This window comes from Rhinichthys klamathensis, unplaced genomic scaffold, assembly GCF_029890125.1.
Source record: "Rhinichthys klamathensis goyatoka isolate OS25496 unplaced genomic scaffold, OSU_Roscu_1.1 h1tg000114l_1, whole genome shotgun sequence".
In the NCBI taxonomy this organism is placed as follows: domain Eukaryota; kingdom Metazoa; phylum Chordata; class Actinopteri; order Cypriniformes; family Leuciscidae; genus Rhinichthys; species Rhinichthys klamathensis.
The window spans coordinates 3446135-3474079 of NW_026606651.1; the positions used below are offsets into that span (position 1 = coordinate 3446135).

The window sequence follows — 27945 nt, forward strand, 5'->3', positions numbered from 1 at the left end:
ACGTCGTGGCGACCTCCCCACACGTGTGCGCCACACTCACTCTCATGATGGTTGCAGTGATGCAGGGAGAGATGGGAGAGATCGAGAACAACACCGTGCGACCCAAAGTTACCGATGCTAAAGGCATTCTCAAACAGAACCGAGAGTTTCTGGATTATTTCTGGGACATCGCGAAACCCGAGCGAGACATCCGCCTCAAAGCGATAGAGGATCTGATTGAACACCTGAAGCAGAGCGAGAAGGTATGAAGTGAATGGTCATATTAATATTGGCTGATCACTGTTGATCAATACTATTCTTAGCTAGAGTTGGTTGTTAGTGCTGTTTTATCACCCGATGTAATAAGCTGTCATTACCTGCATACTGTGATCCGTTCAGGTTTGGTTGTTGACGTGAAAACACGTGGGTTTCATAGGGCTGTTGAATATGGGGGATTTTTTATTTATGAAAACTTTAATGTCCACAGACTCCAGACAAGATGATTTAAAGAGAAAGAAGAAAAAATCGAGTTTCACGGTTTAAATATATCACATTTTCCCATTATTTAGAGTGTTAAAATGGTTTTAGTTTGTTGCTCTATGACAAATATGAAGACTTCCTATTCTGTCACGTATTTCTATCTATCTATCTATCTATCTATCTATCTATCTATCTATCTATCTATCTATCTATCTATCTATCTAAAATCATTCCTTCCATCCATCTATCCTTCTGTATCTAAATCTAAAATCCATCTAGCCTATCTATCATCCATACATCAATCTAAAATATATCTAAAATCCATCCACCTGTTTGTCTCTATCTACCTTATCAATTTAAAATCATCCATCCATCCATTATCTATTCGATACCCACATATGTTTTCAAAAATGCTCCTAATTGAAGAATGTAAAACAGATCAAATGACCTTGTGTGATAAAGTCAGTGGATTCCAGCTGATGGTGTGTATTTATATGTTTCCTCTGTTTCTGTTCTGTACTTTCTTCTAGGCGGATGAGTTGAAGTATTCACTGAAGAGACTAGTGGATGGACTTTCTCACACAAGAGAAGATGCTCGATCAGGATACAGTGTGGCTCTCGCTCAGGTATTTTTAGCCATTCAAGTTTTATCTTCATGTTTTTCCTTATATAGCAGTCATTAGTTATGAAATTGACTGTTATTGTTTCTTGTCTGAAGCTGCTGAGTGTATTTGAGGAGATCTCGCTGAAATCCACACTAGACTGCGTCAAAGAAAAGCACAACCTCAAGACAGCCAAAAAGGTGAGTGTTTTTTTTTTTAGCGTGGAACCCTCATTAGTCCATATTTTATTATCTTAATCATCAATCTATCATAATCACGATCACCGATCTTGTCGTGCTTTAATTCTTTTAACAGAAATTCATCAGAAGTGCAGCATTTGGGAATTTCTTCGGGGTGCTCGCGCTGTCTCAGTCCACACGTCTGCATAAGGTGAGAGAGACGCTGAGGATGGTGTTACATCACTAATTCTTAATTTGCATATTATTTGGGATGGATATAAACAATCATTTGTGTTCATGATCTTTTTCTGTCTCTCATCACCTCTCAGGATCCGCAGGTCATGCTGGAGTGTGTCCAGGTCCTCCAGAGTCTGTCGCAGTACAGAGAACACCTGAGAGACCTGCCCAGGAAAACCATGGTCGACATCCTGTCAGAGGTGATTAATGACATTGTGACATCATTTACTCGCCCAAACCCGTAAGACTTTTTCATCTTCGGAACACAAATAAAGATCTTTTAATGAAATCTGAGAGATTTCTGTCCCACAGCTACGCAACTGACACTTTTAAGCCCCAGAAAGGTAGTAAATACATCATTAAAGTAATCCTAATCATGTATTGGCCAATAAGCGGTATCGGCCGATTAAAGCTCCCATTATTTGTAGCAAGTCTCTCATCCAGTAATCGCAAAGAGCTTTGTGCTCGGTTACTTCTGATAAGAAACAAAGTCTCAGCTTTCAAATTCTGTCCATTTTATCACGAAATTCAAACAGTGAAGTTTGAGTTGACTCTCTTAAATGTGACGTGACAGATCGCTGTAGCGCCTCAGTTCAAACATGAGTCTTTTCTTCCACTTTAATACAAGTCATATCTCGAAAAACATGCATGAATATCAGAAAGTATGTTGAAAGATAACGTACAACTTACCGAAATCCGTATCACGTCTCATGCAATCACTCAATATGCGTTTCATCTGCGAAAGACGTCAATAAAACGGCTTGTGCACAATATCACTTAATGTTGCATAACTCAGAAAAGTCATTCTGTGCCCACAGTTCCGCTAGCTATTAAAAACACTAGACAACAGCTTATTTACTGGTAATTATATATGTATGTTTGAATAAATTTGCCAGGATGAAGTGTTTATGTGCAACTGAGTTGTATACAAACATTTCAGCTTTTATTTGAGTGTAAATATTATATCTGGAAAGGAAGTAAATTGCAGTTGAATATAATAGCTCTTGAAGAGGTGCTTTTGGGCTCCCCAATAGCAGTACAAATATCTATAGCATTAATAATACACTTATAATTATAATATTATTTTAAACAATATTCATATTAAAACAATAATTATAAAAAGTATTATTATTATACAAATTAATATAGAAATGTCGGTAACACTTTACAATTAGGTTCATTAGTTAACATTAACTAAGAATGAACAATACTTCTTAAGCATTTGTTAATCTTTGCTAATGTTAATTTCAACATTTACTAATACTTTATTAAAATCTTGTTGTCATTAGTTAATGCACTGTGAACTAACATGAACAAACAATGAACAGCTGGATTTGTATTAACTAACGTTAACAAAGATTTACAAAAACAGTAACAAATGTATTGCTCATGGTTAGTTCATGTTAGTTAATACATTAACTAATGTTTAATAAATGAACCTTATTGTAAAGTGTTACCGAAATGTTAATACTAATACTATTCATTTGTATTATATACACTATCGTTCAAAAGTTTGGGGTCAGTGAGAATTTTATTTTTATTTTTTGGAGGAAAGAAATCAATACTTAATTTGATCGAAAGTGACAGTAAAGACATTTATAATGTTACAAAAGATTCTATTTCAAACAAATGCTGTTCTTTTGAACTTCCTATTCATCAAAGAATCCTAAAAAAAAAAAAAAAAAAACTGTACAACTGACAGACCAACAACTGTTTCAACATTGATAATAATAATAAATGTTTCTTGAGCATCAAATCCTCATATTATACTGATTTGTGAAGGATCATTTGACACTGAAGACACTGACACTGGTGATGCTGAAAATTCAGCTTTGATCACAGGAATAAATTACACTTTACTATATATTCACACAGAAAACAGCTGATTTACACTGGAATAATATTTAATACTATAACTGATTTTTGTTGTATTTTTAATCAAATAAGCGCAGCCATGGTTAGCAGAAGAGAATTCTTTTAAAAGTATTTAAAATCGTACCGACCCCAAACTTTTGAACGGTAGTGTACATTATACACACTACTAATAGAATGCATATATTACATGTTATGTTTAATCTGCGCTGTGTTTTGTTGTTTAGACTTCGAAGGATGTGTTTGAAGAGGTGCTCTTGAGCGCCCTACAGTCTGACCTGACCTCTGCCCTCCAGACCCCCGAGCAGCTGGAGCTCCTCCTAGTGGCCCTGCACAAGTTCCCCTCGGTGCTCAAGCCCAAAAAACTCAAGAAAATATTGGGAACCACAACAGTCATTACTAAAGAGAACATGCCCAAGTGAGTGTGTCGAATTCACCTTTTCTACTTGCTTTCTCTATACGTGTTGTTTTGCCTTTAATTTCAGAGATTTTTCAATATGCAAAAAAAGAAAGAAAAAAAAAGTTTTTTGATTTGCAAAACGGCCGGCAGATTTTGAAAATACACAACTCAAAAGGTCCTACCTTCTTTCCTCCAACGCTGGCCCTGACTCCACCCATTCGAAGAACATGGACGCGCAATCATGCACTTACTCTCTCTCTCTCTCTCTCTGTACCGGGGCGACTTGCACTTACTGTGACTGGGTCACGAGCTTTGAGTATGCGCATGAAGAGGACACGCGCGCGCGAGGGGGATGGGATGGGGGGAGGGGGGATGGTACGACCGTTTGATTGACGCACTGATTGTCCAATGATTCTAGGTGGTCTTGGAAATGATTGGCTGGAGTTTTTAGAGTCCTGCCCGTTCCACAGATGATTAACTTGCTTAATTTTCATTTCAGCGCTTCTAACTCAGTGGCTGTAAGTGGGTTAGGAATAGGATTTTGAAAAAATGGTCAAAAAAGGAAATCACATACGCCGCCTTTAAATGAGATCTTTAAGATGTGGTTTAATTGTTTAATTAATTTATAATATAATTTATTATTTATTTATTTTTTGTGTTGATTCTATTTGAAAGAGCTAAAATGTTGTTTTACACATGGAAGGTTGTAGCCTGGATGCCAGCCCGAACCCCGCCCACAACATTTTTTGGTCGGGAAGTTCGGTCTGGACTCGATCCATTGAGGAGTAATTATGATCGGTTCAGAATTAGTCGGGCCAATCAAATTGCCAGGGCGGGCTTTATACGATGATGGACAGATGATCTGCAGTTACGTAATCATCACGTTATCAAAGAGCGCTTGGGTTAAACTGGTTTCCCTCAGAGATGACTGCAGCTGGAGAATTGAGATGTATAGTTTCCGCTATCGCGTCTGTCGTAAAAGAAATCGACAGCGCATTCATTTTAAAAGACGAACAGAGAACTGCAATCAAGGCATTTGTTGATCAGAAAGATGTGTTTGCCGTCCTTCCTACGGGATTCGGCAAAAGTTTAATTTATCAGCTGGCTCCGATGGTCACTAAGAAGATGGGACGCAATGAAAGCCCTTTGGTCGCACTCATGGAGGACCAAGTAAAAGAAGCAACACTCATTATTTTACTTCTTCCAGCGTGCGTGCAGTTGAGTTCTGTTAACTTTGCGTAGCTCATAAAAAAAACACTTACTGCGTTGCTCTGATTGGTTGTAGGTCTATCCAATTGAGTGCAGAGTTTTTTTTATTCCTGGTTCGGTTAAGACACGCCTCATAATCAAAGCCCTATGGAGCAGTATCAGACTCACATTCTGACTAGAATATGAGTATGACGAAGTCAGGCTAGGAAGGTTGACAACATGCTCGTATTTTGTGTGCTTTATTGTTGTGTTAATATCGTTGATGTGCACTCCCAGGTTAGTGGAGGTTTTAAAGATGGCCGCTCGCTCTGTGAAGAAGGAGAACATTCTGCCCCCGGTCGCTCTGGACTTGCTGCAGGCGTCTCTGCGAGAGGATAACTTCGAGATGTTCTGGACTGATGCCATCATCAGAGGCATGATGTCAGAGATGCCTGGACCCACACAGTGAGTTTTACATGTGTAGTCAAAGCGTAACCTGCTGGTTTTAGTTTGTTTAATATGCAGCCAGATATGGACACGCCTCACTTCATGTGATGAAAGGTTATTTTACACGTAATTTATTATGACTCATATTGATATGCAAATGCATCCTTTTTTAATGTAAATGTGTTGGCTGCGTTTACCAAAAGCATTATTAAGCCTAAAATGATCGTAGAACAATTGCCACCAATACGATCAACTTAGGCTTATGATGCTTTTGGGAGAAACAGCCTAGAATGTTTTCAAGATCTGGGTTGGTGTCGACTGTTCTTCAAATCAACCAACTGCATAATAATAATGTATATATATATAATAATATATATATATAATAATAATAATAATAATAAATAATAATAACATTTTTGTATTGTTGGGAATGTATTTGCCCTGCTCGCTTGACATTTTTATGTATGCATGTTTATTTATTAAAAATGTAGTTTAATTGTATTTATATTAGAGGTGGGCATAGATTAATTTTTTTAATCTAGATTAATCTAGATTAATATTGAAATTAATCTAGATTAAAATGGCTCATTTGAATTTTCCCGAAGGCATTCAGAATATGTGTGCTACCCAAATAATGACTAAAAGTAAGTCTTTGAGAATAGTTTGCCTTGCGTAGGGATGTGCATTTCTGCCAAAAATGCCATTCGACAATCGAGGAGCAAAAGTCGAATATCGTTAAAAACAAAAAACAAAACAAAAACGCAATGACAGAAAGGGAGGCCAATTTCATCTTTAGCGATTTGTCATCAAACAAACTGTTTATTAATTGAACAAGTAACATGTTTTCGTCCTTTTTTTTTAACATAGTAGGCTAATTGGAAGAAGAAGAAAAACAATACGCACGACAGTCCGTTTTTGCATCGCCAATGCTCGTTAGATCAAAAAATAATGTCATCATATGTCATAAGAATTTTATGTGAACCTGCCTTGTTACTGCAATAGCCTCATTTTTAAACAAATTAGTTTCAATCAATGTAAACTATTCGTGTGATTATGCCACTGCGCAATACACACACAATGTATTACCTGAATGAAATGAAATCGAATGTATCGTCCTGTGGAATCATTCATTCACAGACAGCTTACGAAGATGTTCAACTATTAAAGATCTTCACAAAAATATGATGCATTTGCATTCACTAGACTAGACTGTAGATCGGCCACTTCATCCAACGCTCTTGATGCTCTTAAATCTTCCTGTTTCGACTCCGAGTGTGAATTGAAAGCGCTTCAGACGATTCAGTGCGCGAGGAACTGAACAGATCAACTGATTCGCGAACCGATTTAGACAGATCATCTGACAACCTGTTTGATGAAGTCTTTGAACAGAATCGACTCAAAAGAGTGATTCATTTGTAAATGAGCATCGCTCATGCCCATACAAAGGACACAGCGCGCTTGGAATAAACTCATTTAACAACGTATTGCATTAAAATAAAGTAACGAGAGGAACGTCGCCCAACGTAACAAAGTAAAAGTACACCTTGTGTCCCTGACAGGAAAATACCCTACTGCGCGATCTGTGACAGAAGGCGCGGCGTCATACTACACATTAGAATTGCGCGAAAATATAACGATATTCGAAAAAGCTATTTATGATCCCAACCCAACTTTGATTAACGGCGATATTTTTTTTATCGCCCGATAAGAGTCTCACGTTAACGCAGCACGTTAACGCCGATAACGGCCCAGCACTAATTTATATATATGTTTTTTGTGTGTTAAATTGTTGATTAATTTTATTTATTTAAAATGTAGTTTAAGTTAAATAATTGAATTGACTTGAATAATAGTCTCTCTCTCTCTCTCTCTCTCTCTCTCTCTCTCTCTCTCTCTCTCTCTCTCTCTCTCTCTCTCTCTCTCTCTCTCTCTCTCTCTCTCTCTCTCTCTCTCTCTCTCTCAGTTATTTGAGTTTCCGGTTGCTGGCAGCATCCTTGCCTCTGCTGTCAATCCCTCAGCTTGAGTTTGTGTTGTCCGGTGATGTGATGAGACATTACGGTGAACACATACTGTCCGCACAGGTCTGTCTTTATGTTTGGTTATGTATATCTTTCATGTGATGGATGACATCCACTATTTTTACTTTAAAGAGGAAAATCAGTAGATTTTAATTATTTTAAAGCAATTGAATAAATCATTCAATGATCATAAAGACTTCACTTCACATTCAATGACAAATAATTTTTTTTGAACAGTTACTTGTCAATACCTACTTGTGTAATGATGTAATTGATGCAATCTTAGGGTACGTTTAAACGACAACAATGTACTAAAAACGGAAAAGGTTTTCCTTAATTTTTGCATACAGTCTACAGGATTTTTTGCGTACTGATTTGAATGTTCCGCTGGGGCGAATAGACATCGTTGTCATTTAGGAATAAGCTAACGTGGGTGTTTGAATCAAGAGTTCAATCTCTTAACGATTAATCGTCCAGCTCTATAATAAGTTTGTGTTCCATTCCTCAGGGCTCTTAAGTGTCACGCATTCAGCGTGATAGTCACTCATTTCGGTCTTTTGTCACGCTCTCCCGCCACACATTGTATTTCTCACGCTGAAAAACTATTTATAATATATTTAATATTCCGCTGCGCCCAAATTTTATCAGGCCGTGCCGCTCTCACTATGGAGTTCTTAGTCGAGCCTGCCACTTATCAGCCAATCAAAAAAAAGAAAGGGGTTACACAATAGCCAATCAGAAAATAGCACTATTGTAGCTGGGTAAGATTCAAGATAAGTCATGATCTCCTGTTTTAATGTTACAAAAAATGTTCAACTTGTTTGACACAAACAATGACAACTTGACGGCTGTTAGAGAATGTTTCCCAGATAATTAGGATCAGTTTTTCATGAGTGTCTGTAATTTAGCCAACAGTTTTACAGCCTGTCCACTGACAACACCTGCTCAGAACAAGTACTCTAGGCCTAGTTATATTTTCGTTATCACACGATGACTGACATATTGTCACATTATAATCATCTCTCTCTCCAAATAGGCTTAATAATTTTATAAGCACTAAATAAAGTCACTCTTGCCTGTCTTTAAAACTTGAGAGCCCTGCATTCCTTGTGTCATCAGATTGTATGTTTATTGCTCGTCTCCCCCTTCAGTTGCCAGACCGATTCAAGTTTGCTCCGGAAATGGAGAAGTACGTGAGCGAGTTCATGCAGGGCTGCCCTGACGCTGACAAACAGTTTGCAGTGATGCTCAGCTTCACCCAGCTCACCAACCAGGGCTACCCAGTGGTCCCGTCCTACTGGAAGGTTCTGGAGCACATGGTTCCGGCGGCGCTGGAGCGGTACGTGGAGTGGCTAATGGAGGCGTTCTGCAAGCCACAGCTGGACCAGTGTCTGGACTTCAGCACCCGCAGACAGAAAGGAAACCAAGAGTCTGGACCAGAGTGAGTTTACACTGTGTTTTACAAGAATTAAGATTAGAAGCTTCAACTTCGACAAAGCAGAAGTGATGTATTTAAGTATTATTTATATACTATTATTTTGAATTAGCTTTTATTTTGATATTTTCAGCTTTTATTTTAGTTTTAGTAGTTTTGTTGTTCTTTTGATATTTTTATTAGTTTATTTAATATTTCTACTACATTTCAGTTTTAGTACTTATGTCGCCGTGTTATAATTTTTTTAATCTAATTTTGTATTTTATTTCAATTAACAGAAACCAATTTTAATAGTTTCAGTTTTAGTTAACTGTAATAATAGTATTTTTTTTATCAAATTTAAATATTATACTTAATAACAGTAATAGTTTTTATTTGTTTAAAATAGCATATATTTATTATTATTGTTGTTATTATTAATTAAATAAATGAAGTGAAATTATTTGTTTTAACAATTTATTTGATAGTTTTTGTATCAATGTTAATTTTCAATTCAAGGGTAATTTTATTTATTTTTTGTTTGCGTTCAGGCATTTTCCTTATGTCAGTTTCATATTTCTTCTATTTGACCTCATTCTGTAGGAGTGACAGCTGTGTTGCCAGGTTTCGTAAATGGATCGTTCCACGCCTCACTTTCATTGTGGAAAACCATCAGATTAAGAAACAGGAGGATCTCGTCATGAAAATGGCTAGGTATATTTATATTTTATATTTATATTTCACCAGTGGTCTCCACCTGGCATGAATGGATGGTATTGTAATGTTTTATCTTTCTCCTGTAGGTTTATTTTCTTCCACGGCTTCTTTGATGTGAAGAAACCCACCCCAGAAGTCCCTGAGACCGTGCAAGCCTTTTCAGTGCCCATAGATCAACAAACACGAGCCACCCTCTCTGCAGCCTTCTACAGGTCTGAGTTCAGTTCTTCACCATACATGGTTTATTAGTACGTTTAATTGTCTAGAACTCTTCCAATGTTATGTACCTCTGGCTATGTTAGTCTTGTTCCAAATGAGTGATTTGCTGATGCCAGTAATTATGGCTGTGATAACCAATAAAAAGGCAATATCGGAATTAAATACAATTTTGGAAATTAATAAGTCGTCATAAAGAGCATTTTTTTTCTTTCTTTTTTTTCTAAATGTTAATTAAATTAATAAATGTATTTAAATTAATGGTGCTGTATGTTTTTTTTTTTTTGTATTGTAGTAAAGCATAAAAATACCATAGCATGTTTAATAAAAAAATAGATTATCGCCATCCATCTAAACAGCTCTATTCCCGGAGTCATATAAAAATGCTGATAAATCAGTTTACGGTGATTGTCGCGGGCGAAACAACTTTTTCCAATATTTATAATTTCGACTGCAGTACCCAGTTCAACCACTAGCTTTCAATATTACATACTGCACCTTTAAATTAAATGAATGTACATATACTCCATCTCCTCCAGTCTTCTGCAGGGCCTGAACACAATGGCTGCGTTAGGAGATTCGCCTGAGGTGGAGGGACTGAAACCCAGGAGGATTCTGGGTGTTAAAGCAGACGGAACCATGTGGATTTACTGTGTGGTGCAGTACGCCGCCATGCTCCTCAACCAGAGCAAACACGTTCAGAGCGTTCAGACCTTCAGTTCAGAGCAGAGACGGGGCTGGGACAGGTGACGTATCCTATAAAACACTACTTATAATATAAAGAAAAAAGCTGTTTTCCACAATATGAGCGATTAAATGCAAACAAAAGCGAGGTGCTTTTAGTGAGTTTGTGTTCTGTCTGTGTGTGTGTGTTTTCAGTATGCTGGAATCAGTGGAAGCCTTGGGGAAAAAAGCAAAGAAGTCTTCTTCACCTGAACACACAGCGTTCCAGCACCTCTTCCTTCTCGTTGGGGTTCAGATGTTCAAGGTTTGAATCTTTCTGGCTTAAAAAACGCCTGGTGTATTAGATCAGGAGTTCCCAAACGTTTTTGTCACCCAATCCCCCTTGATGAAAAATATATTTTTAGTTAATATTTAAAGGCACACTGTGGAACTTTTGGCCACTAGGGTGCGCTCGACCTGTAATTTTCACGTCTAGTGCCCCTAGAGGCCACAAGCGCCGCAGCATTGTCGCAAAAGTCAACAAACAGTCAACCGGTCAACCTCCCGTGTCTTTATGTGTGTGCAGACGGCATTTGATTTGTATGTTGGAGAAAGTTAATCGATTCACTACTGACCAAAATATTAATATAAATATAAGATTAATAATATAAATCCTATAAAGAAAACAAATTGAATAAAAGTAGCATACGCAGAAAACAATGTCTGATCAGGTAAGTCGCATTGACAAGGGTTGCCCAATCCTGCTCCTGCCGATCGTCTGTCCTGCACAGTTCATCTCCAACCCTAATCAAACACACCTGAAGCAAACAATTAACGTCTTCAGGATCTCTTTGCAATGGGTTGGAGATGAAATCGAGTAGTCGGGAAATCGTGTAACAAAACTGATATAACTCACTACATATTTCCGTTATTTGTAGTCTTCAGTTTGTTTTTCCTTTTACACAAATACAAACATATATGAGCTGAAAAAAAAAAAAAACATTTACATTTGTATACGGCAGTATGTTGTGACTTATATCAGTTTTGTTACACGAATTCGCAGTAAATATTACATTATATACACTTTTATGCCGATGTTTATTTTAAACTCTCCCTTTTTCTTTTTTTGGTCTCCTCTGACAAAATCTTTGCTTTCTTCCGAGTAGCTGTTGATTCAGCCATGACGACAACATACAGACGCCGGCAATCAAACGCGAGTTGAGCTCTCACGTTAGAATTTGAGGAAGTTGGGGTGGTGGGGGAAGTGACGTATGCCGTAAAGCGGTCGAATTTTGTAGTTCTTTTTGTGCTCGGGTTCCTACCCGAAACCCGAAGTTACATAGTGCTAGTAAAAGCGATACAGACACCTTCAGGCTTCGGCAGACGTGTCATTCAACCTATTGTAAGTCGATGTACCATCTCAATGGGTTTTGGTAATATATTATAAAGGTTGAAAAGTTCCACAGTGTGCCTTTAACAACACATTCACGTTCATGTTTCTCTGATGTCGATTAATTGTCACGTGACATGCTGGTGAACAAATAAAAAATTTGTTTAAGCAATAAAATTTAAAAGCTACGCAACTGACACTTTCAAGCGGCCACTATATTAATGATTTATTCATCTGTTAATTATTTTCTATATCCTTGTTGTGCATGGGAAGCTCTTTTTTGTTAATACATATTCATTTTGCTGCTTGAAAATTGTTTTGGGATATTGAGTACAATAAAAGATCTTGTGCTTTACATTCCTGTTCCAGATAAACCAAACAGAATGATTGTGGACTGATTTCAGAAAGTATAGATTTTACTGCCTATATTTAGTGATCCTGACAGAAGTGTTGATGTTCTTTCCTCGCTCCAGGCTCCAGAAGAAAGTTTGGAACTGTTGAATGATTTGCGGACTTGCATGGAGAAAGCTCAAGCTAAGAAATCCAAAAAGAAGAAAGCGAGTAAGTTGGAGCAGTTCAATGCAGTTAATGAAATACGGCCATTGTTTCGGCTTCTGTTATTGATTTGTGATCAATAATTCCTGTGTGTTTGTTCATTGTGCTTGTTGTGTTTATGCACTAATGGTGTGTGTGTATTACAGGTGGCAAGGGCTCGGAGGAGGAGCCGCACTGGGTGGAGGTGGTTGTTGAGATCCTGTTGTCACTCCTGTCTCAGCCCAGTCGACTCATTCGTTTTGTGTGTAAAGCGGTGTTTAACCGTATCTGCCCTCACCTCACCCAAGGAGCTCTCAGCTCCATCCTGAATGTAAGAGACTTTTGACTAATGAACAGCACTTTTTTACTCTTGTATTATTTATATACTATTATAGTATTTATCCATATTTTTGAACTAGCTTTATTTTAATTTGAGTTTTTATGTGGTTTTGACATTTTATTCGTTTTGTTTATATTTCTATTTAGTTTTCATTTCTATTTATTTGAGTAATTTTATTACTTTTTATTTTATTTGTTATATTACTTATTACATATATCTTACTTATTGTTATATTATTCTATAGGCAACATTTATCTTTTTTTTAAAGCGTTTTTTATTTAATTTATCTTTTAATTCATCTTTATTTAAATTAGCAAAAACACCTTTTGGTAACACTTTAGTTTAGGGTCCTATTCTCACCAAGTAGTTGCTTGTGTATTACTAGGATATTAGCTGTTTATTAGTACTTATAAAGCACATATTATTATTCTGCATGACAATATTCTATATCCCTTAAAGGGATAGTTCACCTAAAAATAAACATAATACTCATGTTGTTCCAAAACTTTCTTCTGTTGAACACAAAAGAAGATATTTTGAAGAATGTTGGTAATCAAACAGTTAAAGGTAGTCATTAACGTTCATAGTAAGAAAAAAAAAAATACTATGGAAGTCGAGGGCTAACATCATCTGGTTACCAAGATTCTTCAAAATATCTTCTTTTGTGTTCAACAGAAGAAAGAAACTCATACAGGTTTCGAACGACATGAGGGTGAGTAAATTATGACAGAATTTTCATTTTTGCGTGAACTATCCCTTTAAGCACATCCAATACCCAAACTTAACAACTACCTTACTAACTATTAATAAGCAGTAATTAAGAGTTTGAGGCAAAAAAGTGTGACCCAATTTTAATAGTTTGTTTTAATTGTAGCTTTAAAAGAGCTGCTTCATTGTCTTTGCTAGCTAGTGTCATTTATAATAAACAGATTTCATAACTTTACATTTTTAATTTGACCCACAATGCATTTAGCTTACATAATGTGATGTGTTTCTGAGTGAATATTCTGCAGGAAATAATGTAGGGCGGGGCTTTACTTTAAAAGGATTTGATTGTATCGTGGATGTTAAACTGATTTTTTTTTTATTGGTTAATTCTACATTTCCTCATCCGAGTACTTGTGATTATCTGTGCAGAACAAGATGCAGAGAATTTATTAAGAAAGTAAATGGGGTCTGTTTCGATTTCTTGTTGATTTTTAGGTTCTGGACCCTAACAAGGATGAGGATGAAAGTGGTGTTGTGGTTACTGATGGGAAAGACAAAAAGAGAAAACAAAAAGATGAGGAAGAGCTAGATGACGAAGAAGAGGAAGAAGAGGAGGTGAGACTGATCAACATGAATATTTATCGCATCAAACCAAAAAAATCTGCAAATTAAAACATTTTCTCGCCTCTTTTTTTTTTTATTACATCAGGATGAAGAGGGTTCTGATTCCTCAGATGATGATGATGATGATGATGATGATGATGATGCCATGGAGGAAGGAGGAGAGGTTGATCAGAACTTCCGATTGGAGCTGATGAAGGTCCTGCAGGGTCAGAATGCTCTGGTATGAACAAATGAATGAATTTTCACTACTAAAACGTAGGCCTGGGCGATACAATGAATATCACAGATATTATTGCAATATCTTTTCTGACGATATAACATTTTGTAATATTGTGTATTTAAAGTTTAGTTTATGAAGACAGTAATCCAGTGTGTGTGAGCGCTCTGTGAAGAGCTTCAAAGGTTTCTATTTACAACGTTTTTAACCTTGCAGCCAATCACAGACACAGGAACGCAATGACCAATCAATGGCGTTTAAGTTATTCAGTGACGCATCCACTCAGTACTGCTAAAAACGCATTGCACAGTGTAGGCAACTTCATTGATCATAAAGCGAGGTTCTGCAAATGTGCCGAGCTTAGTCAGTGATTATAAAGGGAGCGCTCTCTGCTCACTTTCTGTTTTATAACTCATTCACAATTTAAACAAAAATAACTACATGTGTGGAGCAACAGTAGCAGATGTCCTGTTCTCATTTAGGCCACTGAACAGGATGGCAGTGATGATGAGGATCTTGATGATGCGGCGATGATGAAGCTGGACGGAAGCCTGTCTTCTCTCTTTCTGGAGCAGCAGATGAGGATCCAGGCCAAGAAAGACGAGAAGGACAGAATCAGCAAGGAAAAGGTCCTCGTGCGGGACTTCAAGATTAAAGTATGTCTTGCCCATTGGGCTCTGTCTCATCTATAAATATATACTGGATTTTGTTATCTTATCCTTATCTAATTTTATCTATGTGTCTTGAAGATTATGTATTGTTTTAGCAGTAGTTCTTCTCTGCTTGTATAGAACAAATTAGTTTTATGCTTTAAAAAATAAAACATGTATTTATATATGTATTATTATGTGTGTATGTACACTCACCGGCCACTTTATTAGGTACACCTGTCCAACTGCTCGTTAACACTTAATTTCTAAGCAGCCAATCACATGGCGGCAACTCAGTGCATTTAGGCATGTAGACATGGTCAAGACAATCTCCTGCAGTTCAAACCGAGCATCAGTATGGGGAAGAAAGTTGATTTGAGTGACTTTGAACGTGGCATGATTGTTGGTGCCAGAAGGGCTGGTCTGAGTATTTCAGAAACTGCTAATCTACTGGGATTTTCACGCACAACCATCTCTAGGGTTTACAGAGAATGGTCCGAAAAAGAAAAAACATCCAGTGAGCGGCAGTTCTGTGGGCGGAAATGCCTTGTTGATGCCAGAGGTCAGAGGAGAATGGCCAGACTGGTTCGAGCTGATAGAAGGGCAACAGTGACTGAAATAACCACTCGTTACAACCGAGGTATGCAGCAAAGCATTTGTGAAGCCACAACACGCACAACCTTGAGGCGGATGGGCTACAACAGCAGAAGACTCCACCGGGTACCACTCATCTCCACTACAAATAGGAAAAAGAGGCTACAATTTGCAAGAACTCACCAAAATTGAACAGTTGAAGACTGGAAAAATGTTGCCTGGTCTGATGAGTCTCGATTTCTGTTGAGACATTCAGATGTTAGAGTCAGAATTTGGCGTAAACAGAATGAGAACATGGAACCATCATGCCTTGTTACCACTGTGCAGGCTGGTGGTGGTGGTGTAATGGTGTGGGGGATGTTTTCCTGGCACACTTTAGGCCCCTTAGTGCCAATTGGGCATCGTTTAAATGCCACGGCCTACCTGAGCATTGTTTCTGACCATGTCCATCCCTTTATGGCCACCATGTACCCATCCTCTGATGGCTACTTCCACCATGTCACAAAGCTCTAATCATTTCAAATTGGTTTCTTGAACATGACAATGAGTTCACTGTACTAAAATGGCCTCCACAGTCACCAGATCTCAACCCAATAGAGCATCTTTGGGATGTGGTGGAACGGGAGATTCGCATCATGGATGTGCAGCCGACAAATCTGCGGCAACTGTGTGATGCCATCATGTCAATATGGACCAAACTCCCTGAGGAATGCTTCCAGCACCTTGTTGAATCTATGCCACGAAGAATTGAGGCAGTTCTGAAGGCAAAAGGGGGTCCAACCCGTTACTAGCATGGGGTACCTAATAAAGTGGCCGGTGAGTGTATGTTATATACGTGCTCAGTAAGGGATATATCGGTTTTTATGTTTTTATAGACTATATGTTTTTATCTCGATGCGGCGTGGACGCACTTGGAAAAAAAGAGCGCGTCGCACCGCGACCGCGTTGCTTCCATCATGAGCGTGCACACCGCGCGCCTACATTTGAAATGGAACTTGAGCGCGCAAAAGACGTGAGCAGTCCCTTTAACGGCTTTATCATGCTGACTCAATAGATTGTGTTTCCTTGATATGTTTTTGTTTTTATTTGTACACTTGACGCATTTTAAAAATAGCCTAAATAATGTAACAAAATGAAAATAAACCTATTTACGGTCCTACAATACAGCCTATTATTATTAGGATTGTTTTTTAGGCTCTTTGGGTTTTTTTGTGTGCTTGTTTTAAAAGTCCTAGATCAGCTGGACAAAAGTTAACCCATAGCTTTGAAAGTAAAGAAGAATATACAGCCTGTATAGACGGTTTCATCGAACGCACGCGCGTTGCCGGGGTTACGCGCTGGCCCGAAGTTAACTTCCGGTCTGTGTTTGTTAACCGGTAATATCATAATATCATTCTCTGGTAATATGGCGCCGACTACAAACGCAGTGAAAATTAAGGTGATGAGTAGACTGAAGTTGGGCTTAGGTTGTTGTGTTGTGGGATGCAACCTGAGCAGGGATGTAGTGGAGGCTAAACGCACGTAAACGCCGTTTACGCACCTCCCAATATTCGGAAATAGCGTTTACCCACCTCCAAAGTGCGTTTATCCACCTCTAAATTGCGTTTATCCTCCTCTAAATAGCTATAAATTAAGCTTATGTCGTTTTAGTTTTATATTGTTCATTACTAGTTTCATAGGTTGTTAAACCTAAGACGAACTCTTTCATATTGCGCTGCATTACTGTCAGTGTTGTTGACTTTTACTGACGGTAAGGTTGCGCTGTTTATGCTCGCGCAGCCTCTCGAGGAGAAATCTACACAAATGAGCGCACACACACACTCAGTTAACAATATACTGCCTATAAAAAATCTAAATGTGGAGTTTTTATATTTTTTACATATGTTAAGCAACCTCAATTATTTTTCCTGAACACCATCACGATTGAAAATGTGACATTGATTTCCTACAACAGTTCAATAAACAGTTAAAATTAAGTCACTTACATTTTAGATGCAATATTGGCTGTTTTTGTTCTATTTCAGCAGCGAAAATAGTTCCAAACAAAAATCACAGCAGAACCACGGCGCATCTCACAGGAACACTCGACCTGTTTTCATTACTGAATGATTCAGCATTTTGAAGGAATCGATTGAGTCAAAGATTCAATGACCCATTCGTAAACATCTGTCTCATTCTTGAATGAATCAACCGTTTGAACAAATCGTTTGAATGAATGAATCAATGACTCGCTCATTAAGACGGTCGCCTGCCGCCACCTACTGGCGGTTTCGTGTTATGTTTAAAAGTAGATCATTCTGTCCAACGTTTCTTATTTGTAAATTTAAATCAATTTCATAACATTATTTTATGCAATTGGAATTTTTCAGTGTAAATGATTTAATTTGATCAGCCCTATAGTGTCTTATTAATCGAAATAATTGAATTTATTGATCAAATTTAGGAATTTAAAATGAAAGATGAAGCATAAATTTAATAAGATTGGGGGAGGGGATGCCCTTTAAAGGTGCAGATATTATAATATGCCGATTTAAATATCAAAGGTGATTGAACACTGATGAGAATATATTGTTTCAGAATAAAAATAATAATAATAAAAAATCCGGACGAGAAACTTTTTTACTCGGACAAGTGAATGACAGATTAAGCGTATGAAAAGGCTTAATGTCGAGCCCTCCCTATATAGCAATGTCATCAGGATACACATACACCGGTAGGCAGTGGCCCACCTTACCGGGTGACCACGTCGTGGTCCACCAGAATTTATAGTTTACCCACCTCTTTTTTTACCACTAACGTTACACCTCTGAACCTGAGGCTCTGGGACAAATACCTTATCAAAAAAAAAAAATGTCGGTTTCCTAAAAACGAAGGGAGACGGCGAGCGTGGATCACCGCTGTGCGATGAGAGGCTTGGCAGCCAGGCAAGAATTCAAGGATCTGTAGCACTCACTTCGTTACAGGTAACAAACTCATGATAAGCAACAGATAATTATGGAAGCTTGTTTCCGCCACTGAAGAAATAATAATAATAATTGCGACTTTTTATCTCACAATTGCGAGATAAGAAGTCAGAATTGTGAGAAATAAAGTTGCAATTCTGAGAAATAAAGTCGCAATTGCGAGGAAAAAAAGACAGAATTAACTTTTTATCTCACAATTCTGACTTTTTTCTCACAAAAAGTCTATGATGAACTCTGTTGTTATTGACTCTACCGGAAGTTAAGTTTGGGCCACAAAAGCGCGCATGCGCAGTAACGTTTGTTTATGTTGTTGCCGTTGAAACCGTCTATAAACGAGAGCTTTTGTTAGGATTTTTCATTGTGGCAGATAGCAGTTATATTTTTTGTAGCGTGTGGTGTGGTCAGGTGCGCGATTGTGACTGTTACTATAGACGGTTTCAATGGCAACAACATAAACAAACGTTACTGCGCTTTTGTGGCCCAAACTTAACTTCCGGTAGAGTCAATAACAACAGAGTTCATCATAGACTTTTTGTGAGAAAAAAGTCAGAATTGTGAGATAAAAAGTCAATTCTGTCTTTTTTTCCTCGCAATTGCGACTTTATTTCTCAGAATTGCAACTTTATTTCTCACAATTCTGACTTCTTATCTCGCAATTGTGAGATAAAAAGTCGCTATTATTATTATTATTTTTTCTTCAGTGGCGGAAACAAGCTTCCATAATCACTGGCGTAGGAACCGGGGGGGACGGGGGGGACGTGTCCCCCCCAATATTGGAGACAGTCGCATTTGTCCCACCCAAAAATGACACCGCGAAAGACAAAAATATTTGCCAACTCTCACGCATTGGCCGTGAGACACACGTATTTGATTGGTTTTTACACGCCACCCCCCGATTTCTCACGCAGAAGTGTCAACCCGGTCGGTCAAATGCCTGAAAGATGAGTTTATCTATAGATCTCCCTGTTGAGCCACTCGTGATCGACTAGATATACCGCAAATTAGTTAAAATCTCCCGGAATCTAGAGTGAGCGTGCGAGACAGAGACTGTGCTCGACCGCGTAGCGTGCGCGCGCAGGCACGAACATAGATCGTCGATTGGCGGGTGGATTATTTATTTTCAACAGTGGATTTGGATGACTCAAAGTGCACCAGATTAATGAATTTATCTTTAAAATGTACAAAATTTTCTTCCGGGGGTGCATGCCCCCGGACCCCCCTAGAGGTACTGGGCTACATCCACAAAAATACAGTGGGAATAACTGCCTATATGGTAGGCCTATGTGAAAAATAAAATTCAAATTATCTTATAAATACGTACATGATCAGGATTTCATGTCTTCCTCCTCGTTTTGAGCCAAGAAAAACCCCTGCGTATTCTCATTGGGGGCTGAGCCTCCCTAAAATGAAAATCCTAAAATCAACCCTGGTCCCCCCCAATGTTAAGCTCATTCCTACGCCCCTGTCCATAATTATCTGTTGCTTATCATGAGTTTGTTACCTGTAACGAAGTGAGTGCTACAGATCCTTGAATTCTTGCCTGGCTGCCAAGCCTCTCATCGCACAGCGGTGATCCACGCTCGCCGTCTCCCTTCGTTTTTAGGAAACCGACATTTTTTATTTTTGATAAGGTATTTGTCCCAGAGCCTCAGGTTGCATCCCACAACACAACAACCTAAGCCCAACTTCAGTCTACTCATCACCTTAATTTTCACTGCGTTTGTAGTCGGCGCCATATTACCAGAGAATGATATTATGATATTACCGGTTAACAAACACAGACCGGAAGTTAACTTCGGGCCAGCGCGTTACCCGGGCAACGCGCATGCGTTCGATGAAACCGTCTATAGACCTAGGACAGAGCTCCACTTTTTGCAGTTAAAAAAAATCACTTAATTTTCAACGAATTGTATTATTATTATAGTTTATGTATTTTTGATGTTTTTTCGTTGTTGTTTTATAAATGCTCTGACAATTGTTTAAAAAAAATGTAAATCAAAACATCGCGTCTTTTTTTTTTTTTTTTTTTTTTTTTTTTTTAGTCGACTAATCGTTGCGCAGGACAAGACTTTGGTCGACTAAGGATTTCTTTGGTTGACTACAGCCCTAATATATATATATATATATATATATATATATATATAATCTGCTGCTGCAGTATATAAATATATATACTCCGCTGCTGCAGCCATATATAGTCACACAGATGTCTTATGGCTGTTGTATTGCATCTATCAGGTTTTTTAAAAATCATTCTGTAAAAATGACCGATTGGGGTCAGGTGAAACTGAAACCAGCCCAATCATTAGACTGATTAGTGACTTGTCGATTTTGAAAAAATATGTAGTTGAAATATGCAGGTTTTCTCTCTCAGTGGATAATTCAAGTAATTTGGGGTGTTATTTTCAGGTACTGGACATGGTGGAGATGTTCTTGAACAAACAGGGAAGCAGTGCTCTGGTTCTTGGGATGGTGGAACCGCTGCTTAGTGTGATCGAGAACGGGATGAGCTCTGAAACCAGCCAACAGGAACAGGACTACCTGCGCAAGGCCGCAGACATCTTCAGGTGAGCAGTGTTATTGTGGTATTATTTACTATTATAGTATTTATTTATATTTTGAATTAGCTTTTATTTGTTTTTGTTTTTTTGTATACTTTTGTTTAAAGGTAGGGTAGGCAATTTCAGAGAGTCTAGCAATAGCAAGCAAGCTTTGAAAGCATGAGATCCCACCCTCCCTTCAGAGCGTCACCAAAGCCATGCCTCCTTCAAAACACATGAACACACACAGTAGAGTCTGCAAAGTTAAATTACCCCATGTCTCAAAGCTCATAACAGAATAATAATGAACGTTAACAACTTACAGAGCTCTAGTTGTACCACCTTACTGCTGCAGATTCATTTCAGTGTTGATAGTGTTGACACAGAAATGCATAAATCCGAATCTGAGGATGTGAACGTCACGGGTTGCCATCTCATAATTACGGTTATGATGTCATGAACACAGCATAAGCTCGTTGTTTTGGTTCAGGAGGAACTGTAAAAGGCGGCTGCTGTTTGTTTTTGCCGGTCGATGACTGCGTCTACAACTCTACATAGCATTGGACCGGACACAATGATTGGACGAACATTTTTTGGTCCTGTGACTTCCACAGAAGATATATGTACATTTTTCAATATTAAGACCACTTCTATAATAGATTGCTCTCAGAATGTGAAGAGTGTATTATAGAGCCAGTATAGCAAAAGGTGTTTATGAAAAACATTTCCTACCCTACCTTTTAAGTTTTAGAAATTTTATGTGCTTTTGTTGTTTTTATTCATCAATATATATATATATATAGCTTTAATTGAGTTTCAGGAGTTTTCGTACTTCAACTTAAAATATTTATATATATATTTTTTTTCAGTTTTATGTTGCTTAATTGGTTTGAGATTCGCTTACTTATTTTACATGCAGTTCTTATAGTTTGTCGCTCTGTCTCTGATTGGCAGGAACCGACTCTGTCGTGGCAAGTATTACTGCAGGGAAGTTGATGGGCGAGAGGCGGAGCTTCATGAAATGTTTGAGCGTCTGATTGGTCGAGCCCAGAAACTGACAGACTCGTCTGTGTGTCTATACTACTTCAGGTAATGACTTCTGGATATTGATGCTTATTCACATATTGCAGGCGAAACTTCTATCTGTTGTATACAAACTCTCATTTATGTTTATTGTTAATATATTTATGTGTTCAAATTACGTTATTGTTTTGTAGTGCTGGTCTTTACTTGCTGAAGGTGTTGAGAGGCGTTGTGAGCGGCGAACAGGGCTCGACAAACGCACCGTCAGAGGTAATCTACAATCTCAAATTGATAAAGCGTTGCTAATCTCCAAGTACTGAGCTTGATGGAATAACTTTGTGCTAATTGCAGGCAAAGTTTATGGGTAAAGTGGATGTTGAGAGGGTCACAACTTGCTTCAGGAGTGCGCTGACGTCTTTCATGACGAGAAGGAAAAGCCCTTTCACTGGAGCCATGTTCAGCGACCTCTTCATCAGGTTCCCTGTGAGTCTAAACCGCTTCAATAGTAAATATCAATTGTATGGTTAAAGGTGCAGTAAGCGAGTTCTTAGATACACTGTTGATATTTAAAATCAACTCAAACAAACACACCACTCTCTTTCCTTGCTCTATCCCCAAAATGCACAAACTCACAAGGCAAGAGTCTATTTTATCATAGCAAATAAATTCCTGATCCGTAACCCTTCTTTTTCCAGTGAAATTCCTCTGAGCTTTTCTCTTTTGTAATGTCTCTCAGCCATCTCTCTTTCTACAGTCTTTTTTCAAATCGCCCTCTTGCTCATCTTCCACATGGAGGCCTTAAAGCTTTTCCTTAGTTGGCAGCAATTTTTTAAGCGCTTCAATCTGGTGAAATTGTAACACATAATACGTTCCCAGATGCACATATAAGCAACCCAAGCTTCACTGTGAAATTGAAATGTATTTAGTTACTTAAATCACAGCTTTTATGATATGATAATCACAATAAGCGATATTTTGATTTTATTCTGATTAATTGTTCAGCCCTATTTAAACGTAGACGGCTCATTATTAATGAGATTTGATAAGGCCAACAAACATCACTATTGCTATTGCTCATACTTGATAAGGGGAATTGTTCAAAGAATTAAACTTTGATTGAACACCTTACACTGGAAAACACCACTCAAAAAGAATTTAGAAATATAGTCTCTATCTCGTGAAAACTCTTAAGTGATAATTTGTGATGTGTTTGAAGGTGTTGTGTGTGAACCTGTTGGACATAGCTGTGGAGAACATCACAGGAGGACTGAGGGAACATCAGCAGGTAAAAAGAAACCTAAGAATATTGAAGTATGATTATTTACTAGGTAATTGAATTATAATTGATTGTTATTGTTCAATGTTTTTTTCAGGGTCAGGCATGTGTCATGGTGCTGCAGGCCCTGCAGACTAAAGAAGTGAAGAACCTGATGTCTGATGTCCAGACAACTGAGCTGCATCAGAAAGTTGCGGATCAGCTCGCAAATGTAGGCTTCCTTCAGCTCTTAGCTTGAATTTCTCAAAATGCAAAATGTTTTAACAGTTGAGAGTGTCTGTAGCCTTAACATACAAGTGTGTCATGGTACTAAAATATCAATGTTTTCCACCTATTCCAGTGAAATCCAATAAGAACTGAATACACTACCATTCAGAAATCTGGGGTCAGTAGGATTATTGTTTTTTGAATTAAGTCTTTTATGCTCAACAAGGCTGAATTTATTTGATCAAAAATACAGTAAAATCTGTAATATTGTGGAATATTATTACAATTTAAAATAACTGTTTTCTATTTAAATATATTTAAAAAAATCATTTATTCCTGTGATCAAAGCTGATTTTTCAACATCATAACTCCAGTCTTCAGTGTCGCATGATTCTTCAGAAATCATTCTAATATGATGATTTAATGGTCAATAATTTTTTTTTTATTAATCATCATCAATAATGTGAGCGTCTTTACTGTCATTTTTAATCAATATAATGACTCTTTGCTAAATGAAAGTAATTTTTCAAAACAAAAAAAATAAACTTACTGACCCCAAACTTTTGAACGGTAGTGTAATTATTTTTTATGTATTTTTTATTTATTGCAGAATAACAAGCATTATTTAAAATTACTGTTTTTGAATGATTAATACATTAAGGTAATGGCTTGTAGAAGGCTGTAATTTTTCAACAAAGTAAATATATCTACAAAATAGTAAAGTTGTTTATTCACTATACATTAATGTTTACCATTTTGACCAAGACGCTTTCCTTGAGTGCTCTTGAGGGAACATGTGCATATTACTAATAAATAATCCTTATCTTCCAGAGTTTTGAAAATGTACAGTGTAAGAACAAAACGGTTCATGAAAAGATGGTGAAGGTGCTGGAGCTCTGTCAGCACCTTGTCAAAACCATTCACCAACAGGTAATGAATCACTGTTTTTACTAAACCTTGTGCTTGCTTACGTCAATTCAGTTGTGATTTGTGAAAAGGGAATTTTGTTTCTTTCTGAGCAGAAGATGCAAGTTAACCTGGAGCCCCTTCAGAATATTCTCAAGTCCATGAACGCAGAAGGAATCCTGCAGAAACCAGGGAAGCTGGAGGACACGTACTGGAGCGTGATGAAATTATTTGGCATTCTGTGAGTCACATTACAAAAATTTTTTTGGGATTCTAATTTTGAGCATACCGTATTTTCCGCACTATAAGGCGCACTTAAAAGCCTTTAATTTTCTCAAAAAACGACAGTGCGCCTTATAATCCGGAGCGCCTTATATATGGATGGTGAACACACGTTCACCAAGACGGGGAGACAGCGCCGGGCGACTTACGCCACTATCTGCCAATGGATCGTAGATGCCCAGGCTGATATATCAGTCTCAACTGGGATCCGAGCTTTCACGAAGGCAGGAATCATCTCTTTATTCAGCCGGCTCACATACCCGTATTTACTTCCTGTTTTCGGTCGAAGTCCACAGTAGTCGATTGTCGAGTTCGCGCCCGCGCGATCAAACCTCCTCCGTGTGTTCAACATCTGATTCGGATGAACTATCCATTTGAGCTGATATTCTCAGAACACCACAAAGCACTGTCATCGGCTGACAGTCCGAGTCTCCACTGTTGCTTAGTTAGCTACCAATGATCGCGCGCGCACTCGACAATCGCCTACTGTGGACTTCGACCGAAAACAGGAAGAAAATACGGGTATGTGCAGTCAGATTCACCGTGTTCACTCACATGGCTGTGCACTTGTAATGACACATTAAGGTTGTTATAGAGGCTAAAAGCAGGTTTAAAACTTGTCCCGTTTAAGTTAACAGGGTGCAAATTTTAAAGAGGATAACACGGTGGGTGTAGGTAGTGATGGCCAAATGAAGCGTTTCGAAGCATTATTGCTTTCTGATACAATTGTGTCGAAAATGGTTCATTACTCGAAGCTTCATTCAGAGAGAAATTGCAGCACCATCTCCTGGTGAAGTAAATGTAATGCAACAAAGCTGACAACCATAAAATGCCAGTAGGCTTATGTTAACGCCCCGTTTATTACGTGTTTACCGAGGCGATCAAAGCTGAAACAGTGTTAGTGCTGTGAAACTCATTTATGTAGGTGAATTTTACAGATACTGATGAATTTCATGTGTTCACCTTGATAATAAAACATTAAGCATAATGTGTGTGTGTAATTATTTCTTTAGACAAAGACAGAAGATCAGACCAGCTTAAAAAAAGTTGGAAACCATCACAGAAATTCTAATGGTTTCTATTAAAATGATAATAGAATAAAATATAAAAGAATAAATAAAAGAATAAAATAAAAGAATTTCTTTTTTGTAGTGTGTTTGGGACATATTCCATTAGGATTTAATGCCCCTACCAATAACCCAACACATATCAGTAGAGACCCACAGAGATCACTATAATTACCATTACAACCAATAAAATTCCTATGAAAACCAATAAAATTCCATAATGTAAACCATTAAATCCAATAGAATTTCTGTAATGTTTTCTATAGTTTTTTTTTTTAGCAGGGCAGCATCATGTGTGAAAGCTTTATCTTGTTTAGCTGTGGGAAGCAGAACTCTATAACTTAACTGGTGGGACTGATATTTTTGTATGTTGAAAAGGAGGTGCTTGTGTAACTGGTTGTACTTGTATAATGTAGCAGAGGGTTTTTGAAGTTTCTGTCTTTGATGCATGTTTTTATGTAACAATGTTCATATGTTCTCTAATTAATAATAAAAAATAAAATCCACTCTCCTCAACAATAACGCCAATCCAAACACTGACTACTACAACCCACGGTGTTGCCATGGTTTGGCTTCACTTTTATAAGAAATACAGCCGCCAGGTTTCAAATCTGTCAACACTGGATCGGGCTGTCAAAGCAGTCAGGTGGTTCACTACAGGAGTGAACCAGTGTGTTTGCTTCAGACGTCATTTTCACGTGACTAGTGACGTAATGATACAAGCTCCGAAGCAGTGGTTCATTGCAAGGACCGATCGAGTTTGAAGCAAGCTTCGGAGCGTCGGTGTCAGACCTAACATCACTAGGTGTAGGCAACACCGGTTTTTGTCGTTGTTATCTGTACTGACAGCACTCCAAATTTACAAAAAATGAGCTCAATGTTAAAATTGACCGGAGTTTTCCTTTTTAACGTTTGAACAACGTTACCATGGGAGTGAACGGAGTTGTCAGAACGCTTAATAAGGTTTGACTTTATCTGACTGTTTTGTTGACATTTGTTGACATCTAGTGGATGTATAACGCAAACCCAGTCAAACGTTTGACTGCAGTATCTTATGCGCCTTATAATCCGGTGCGCCCTATATATGAAAAATGTTCTAAAATAGGTCATTTATTGAAGGTGCGCCTTATAATCCGGTGCGCTGTATAGTGCGGAAAATACGGTATATATATATATATATACATGCATGTATGTGTGTGTACATAATCATACATAATTTGTTTGCCATGAATAATCATCTCTTGATTTGTGTCCATGTTACAAATAAAAATAGACAATAATAATCTAATAGATGGTGTTCCTTTCAAATATGTTTTTAAGTAATCAAAGTAAAGAAGTTCTAGAAAATGTAGCTATATTGCTAGTACCGCCCATCTGATAATGAACCTGTATTCAATGTCTCTATGCTCCTTCTCTTTATGTAGAAAACCAAAGATGGTAAAGGTGAAGAAAGTTGTTGAGGAAAAGCAGACAGAAGAGAACACAAAGAAGAAGAAGGGCTTCCTTCCTGAGACGAAGAAACGCAAGAACCGCAAGAAGCCCGTGGTACTGGAGGGGAAAGAAACACCAGCCTCCACAGAAACCCCTGAAGGAGTGTCAGGAGAGGGAAAGAAGAAGAAGAACAAGAAGAAGAAAAACAAGAAAAGGAAACAGCAAGGAGGAGAAGAGACACAAGATCAGCCGGCCACTAAGAAAACCAAAACACAGCCGCAACAAAAGAATAAAAAAAAGAAAGGAGGGCAGCAGGGAGATGATGGGAAATAATTGGACAATAATGTTATGGAACTGTGATGAATACAGGACGGGTTGCTGTTTGTCCTATGCGGTCCAAACTTTGGCCCTGGTCATCATAATTCTGAGATTTTAATGAACGGCTCAAGATCAGCTGTTCTGTTCAGAGAAATCAGCCAGTGTAAAGAGAGAAATTGTTTTTGTTTCAGATATCTGTATTATTTGCCTTTGTGTGATTACTTGCATGATACAATTTTTGTAAAAGCAAAACGTGGAATACTAAAAGGTATTTTATTCTTTATATGTGGTTTCAGTGTTTTTACTGTATGTGTGTGGCAGTAATTGAAAATGACGTGCTGTGTTTCAGTTACACTGTAAAAGCTATAAAATAAATGTTTAATACTGTACAGTATTTTAAATGGTGTAAATCCATGCATAGTTGGATAAATGGAGAATGGCTGAATAATTAGATGGATAGATG

The 27945-nt window shown here is 37.8% G+C and overlaps 1 protein-coding gene across 1 annotated transcript; it reads left to right on the top strand.

Moving 5' to 3' along the window:
- mybbp1a (MYB binding protein (P160) 1a) lies at window positions 1-27765 on the top strand. The gene is made up of 27 exons (XM_056254818.1): window positions 1-242; window positions 990-1085; window positions 1178-1261; window positions 1377-1451; window positions 1570-1677; window positions 3577-3767; window positions 5235-5402; window positions 7348-7465; window positions 8554-8843; window positions 9420-9530; window positions 9620-9745; window positions 10289-10495; window positions 10629-10737; window positions 12276-12363; window positions 12504-12667; window positions 13880-13999; window positions 14094-14228; window positions 14708-14881; window positions 20842-20999; window positions 21927-22061; window positions 22190-22265; window positions 22347-22478; window positions 23212-23280; window positions 23369-23482; window positions 24310-24408; window positions 24501-24625; window positions 27158-27765. Exons 1-27 carry the CDS (start codon window positions 45-47, stop codon window positions 27495-27497), a joined length of 3810 nt encoding a protein of 1269 aa, XP_056110793.1. The 5' UTR covers window positions 1-44; the 3' UTR covers window positions 27498-27765.
- Window positions 27766-27945: the final 180 nt, after the last annotated feature.

Excerpts from the sequence above, each read along its gene's own strand:
- mybbp1a (XM_056254818.1), top strand. The coding sequence starts at position 45 with ATGATGGTTGCAGTGATGCAGGGAGAGATGGGAGAGATCGAGAACAAC. Across the intron at positions 243-989 it reads ACCTGAAGCAGAGCGAGAAG|GCGGATGAGTTGAAGTATTC; the intron begins GTATGAAGTGAA and ends ACTTTCTTCTAG. Across the intron at positions 12,668-13,879 it reads CTCTCAGCTCCATCCTGAAT|GTTCTGGACCCTAACAAGGA; the intron begins GTAAGAGACTTT and ends GTTGATTTTTAG.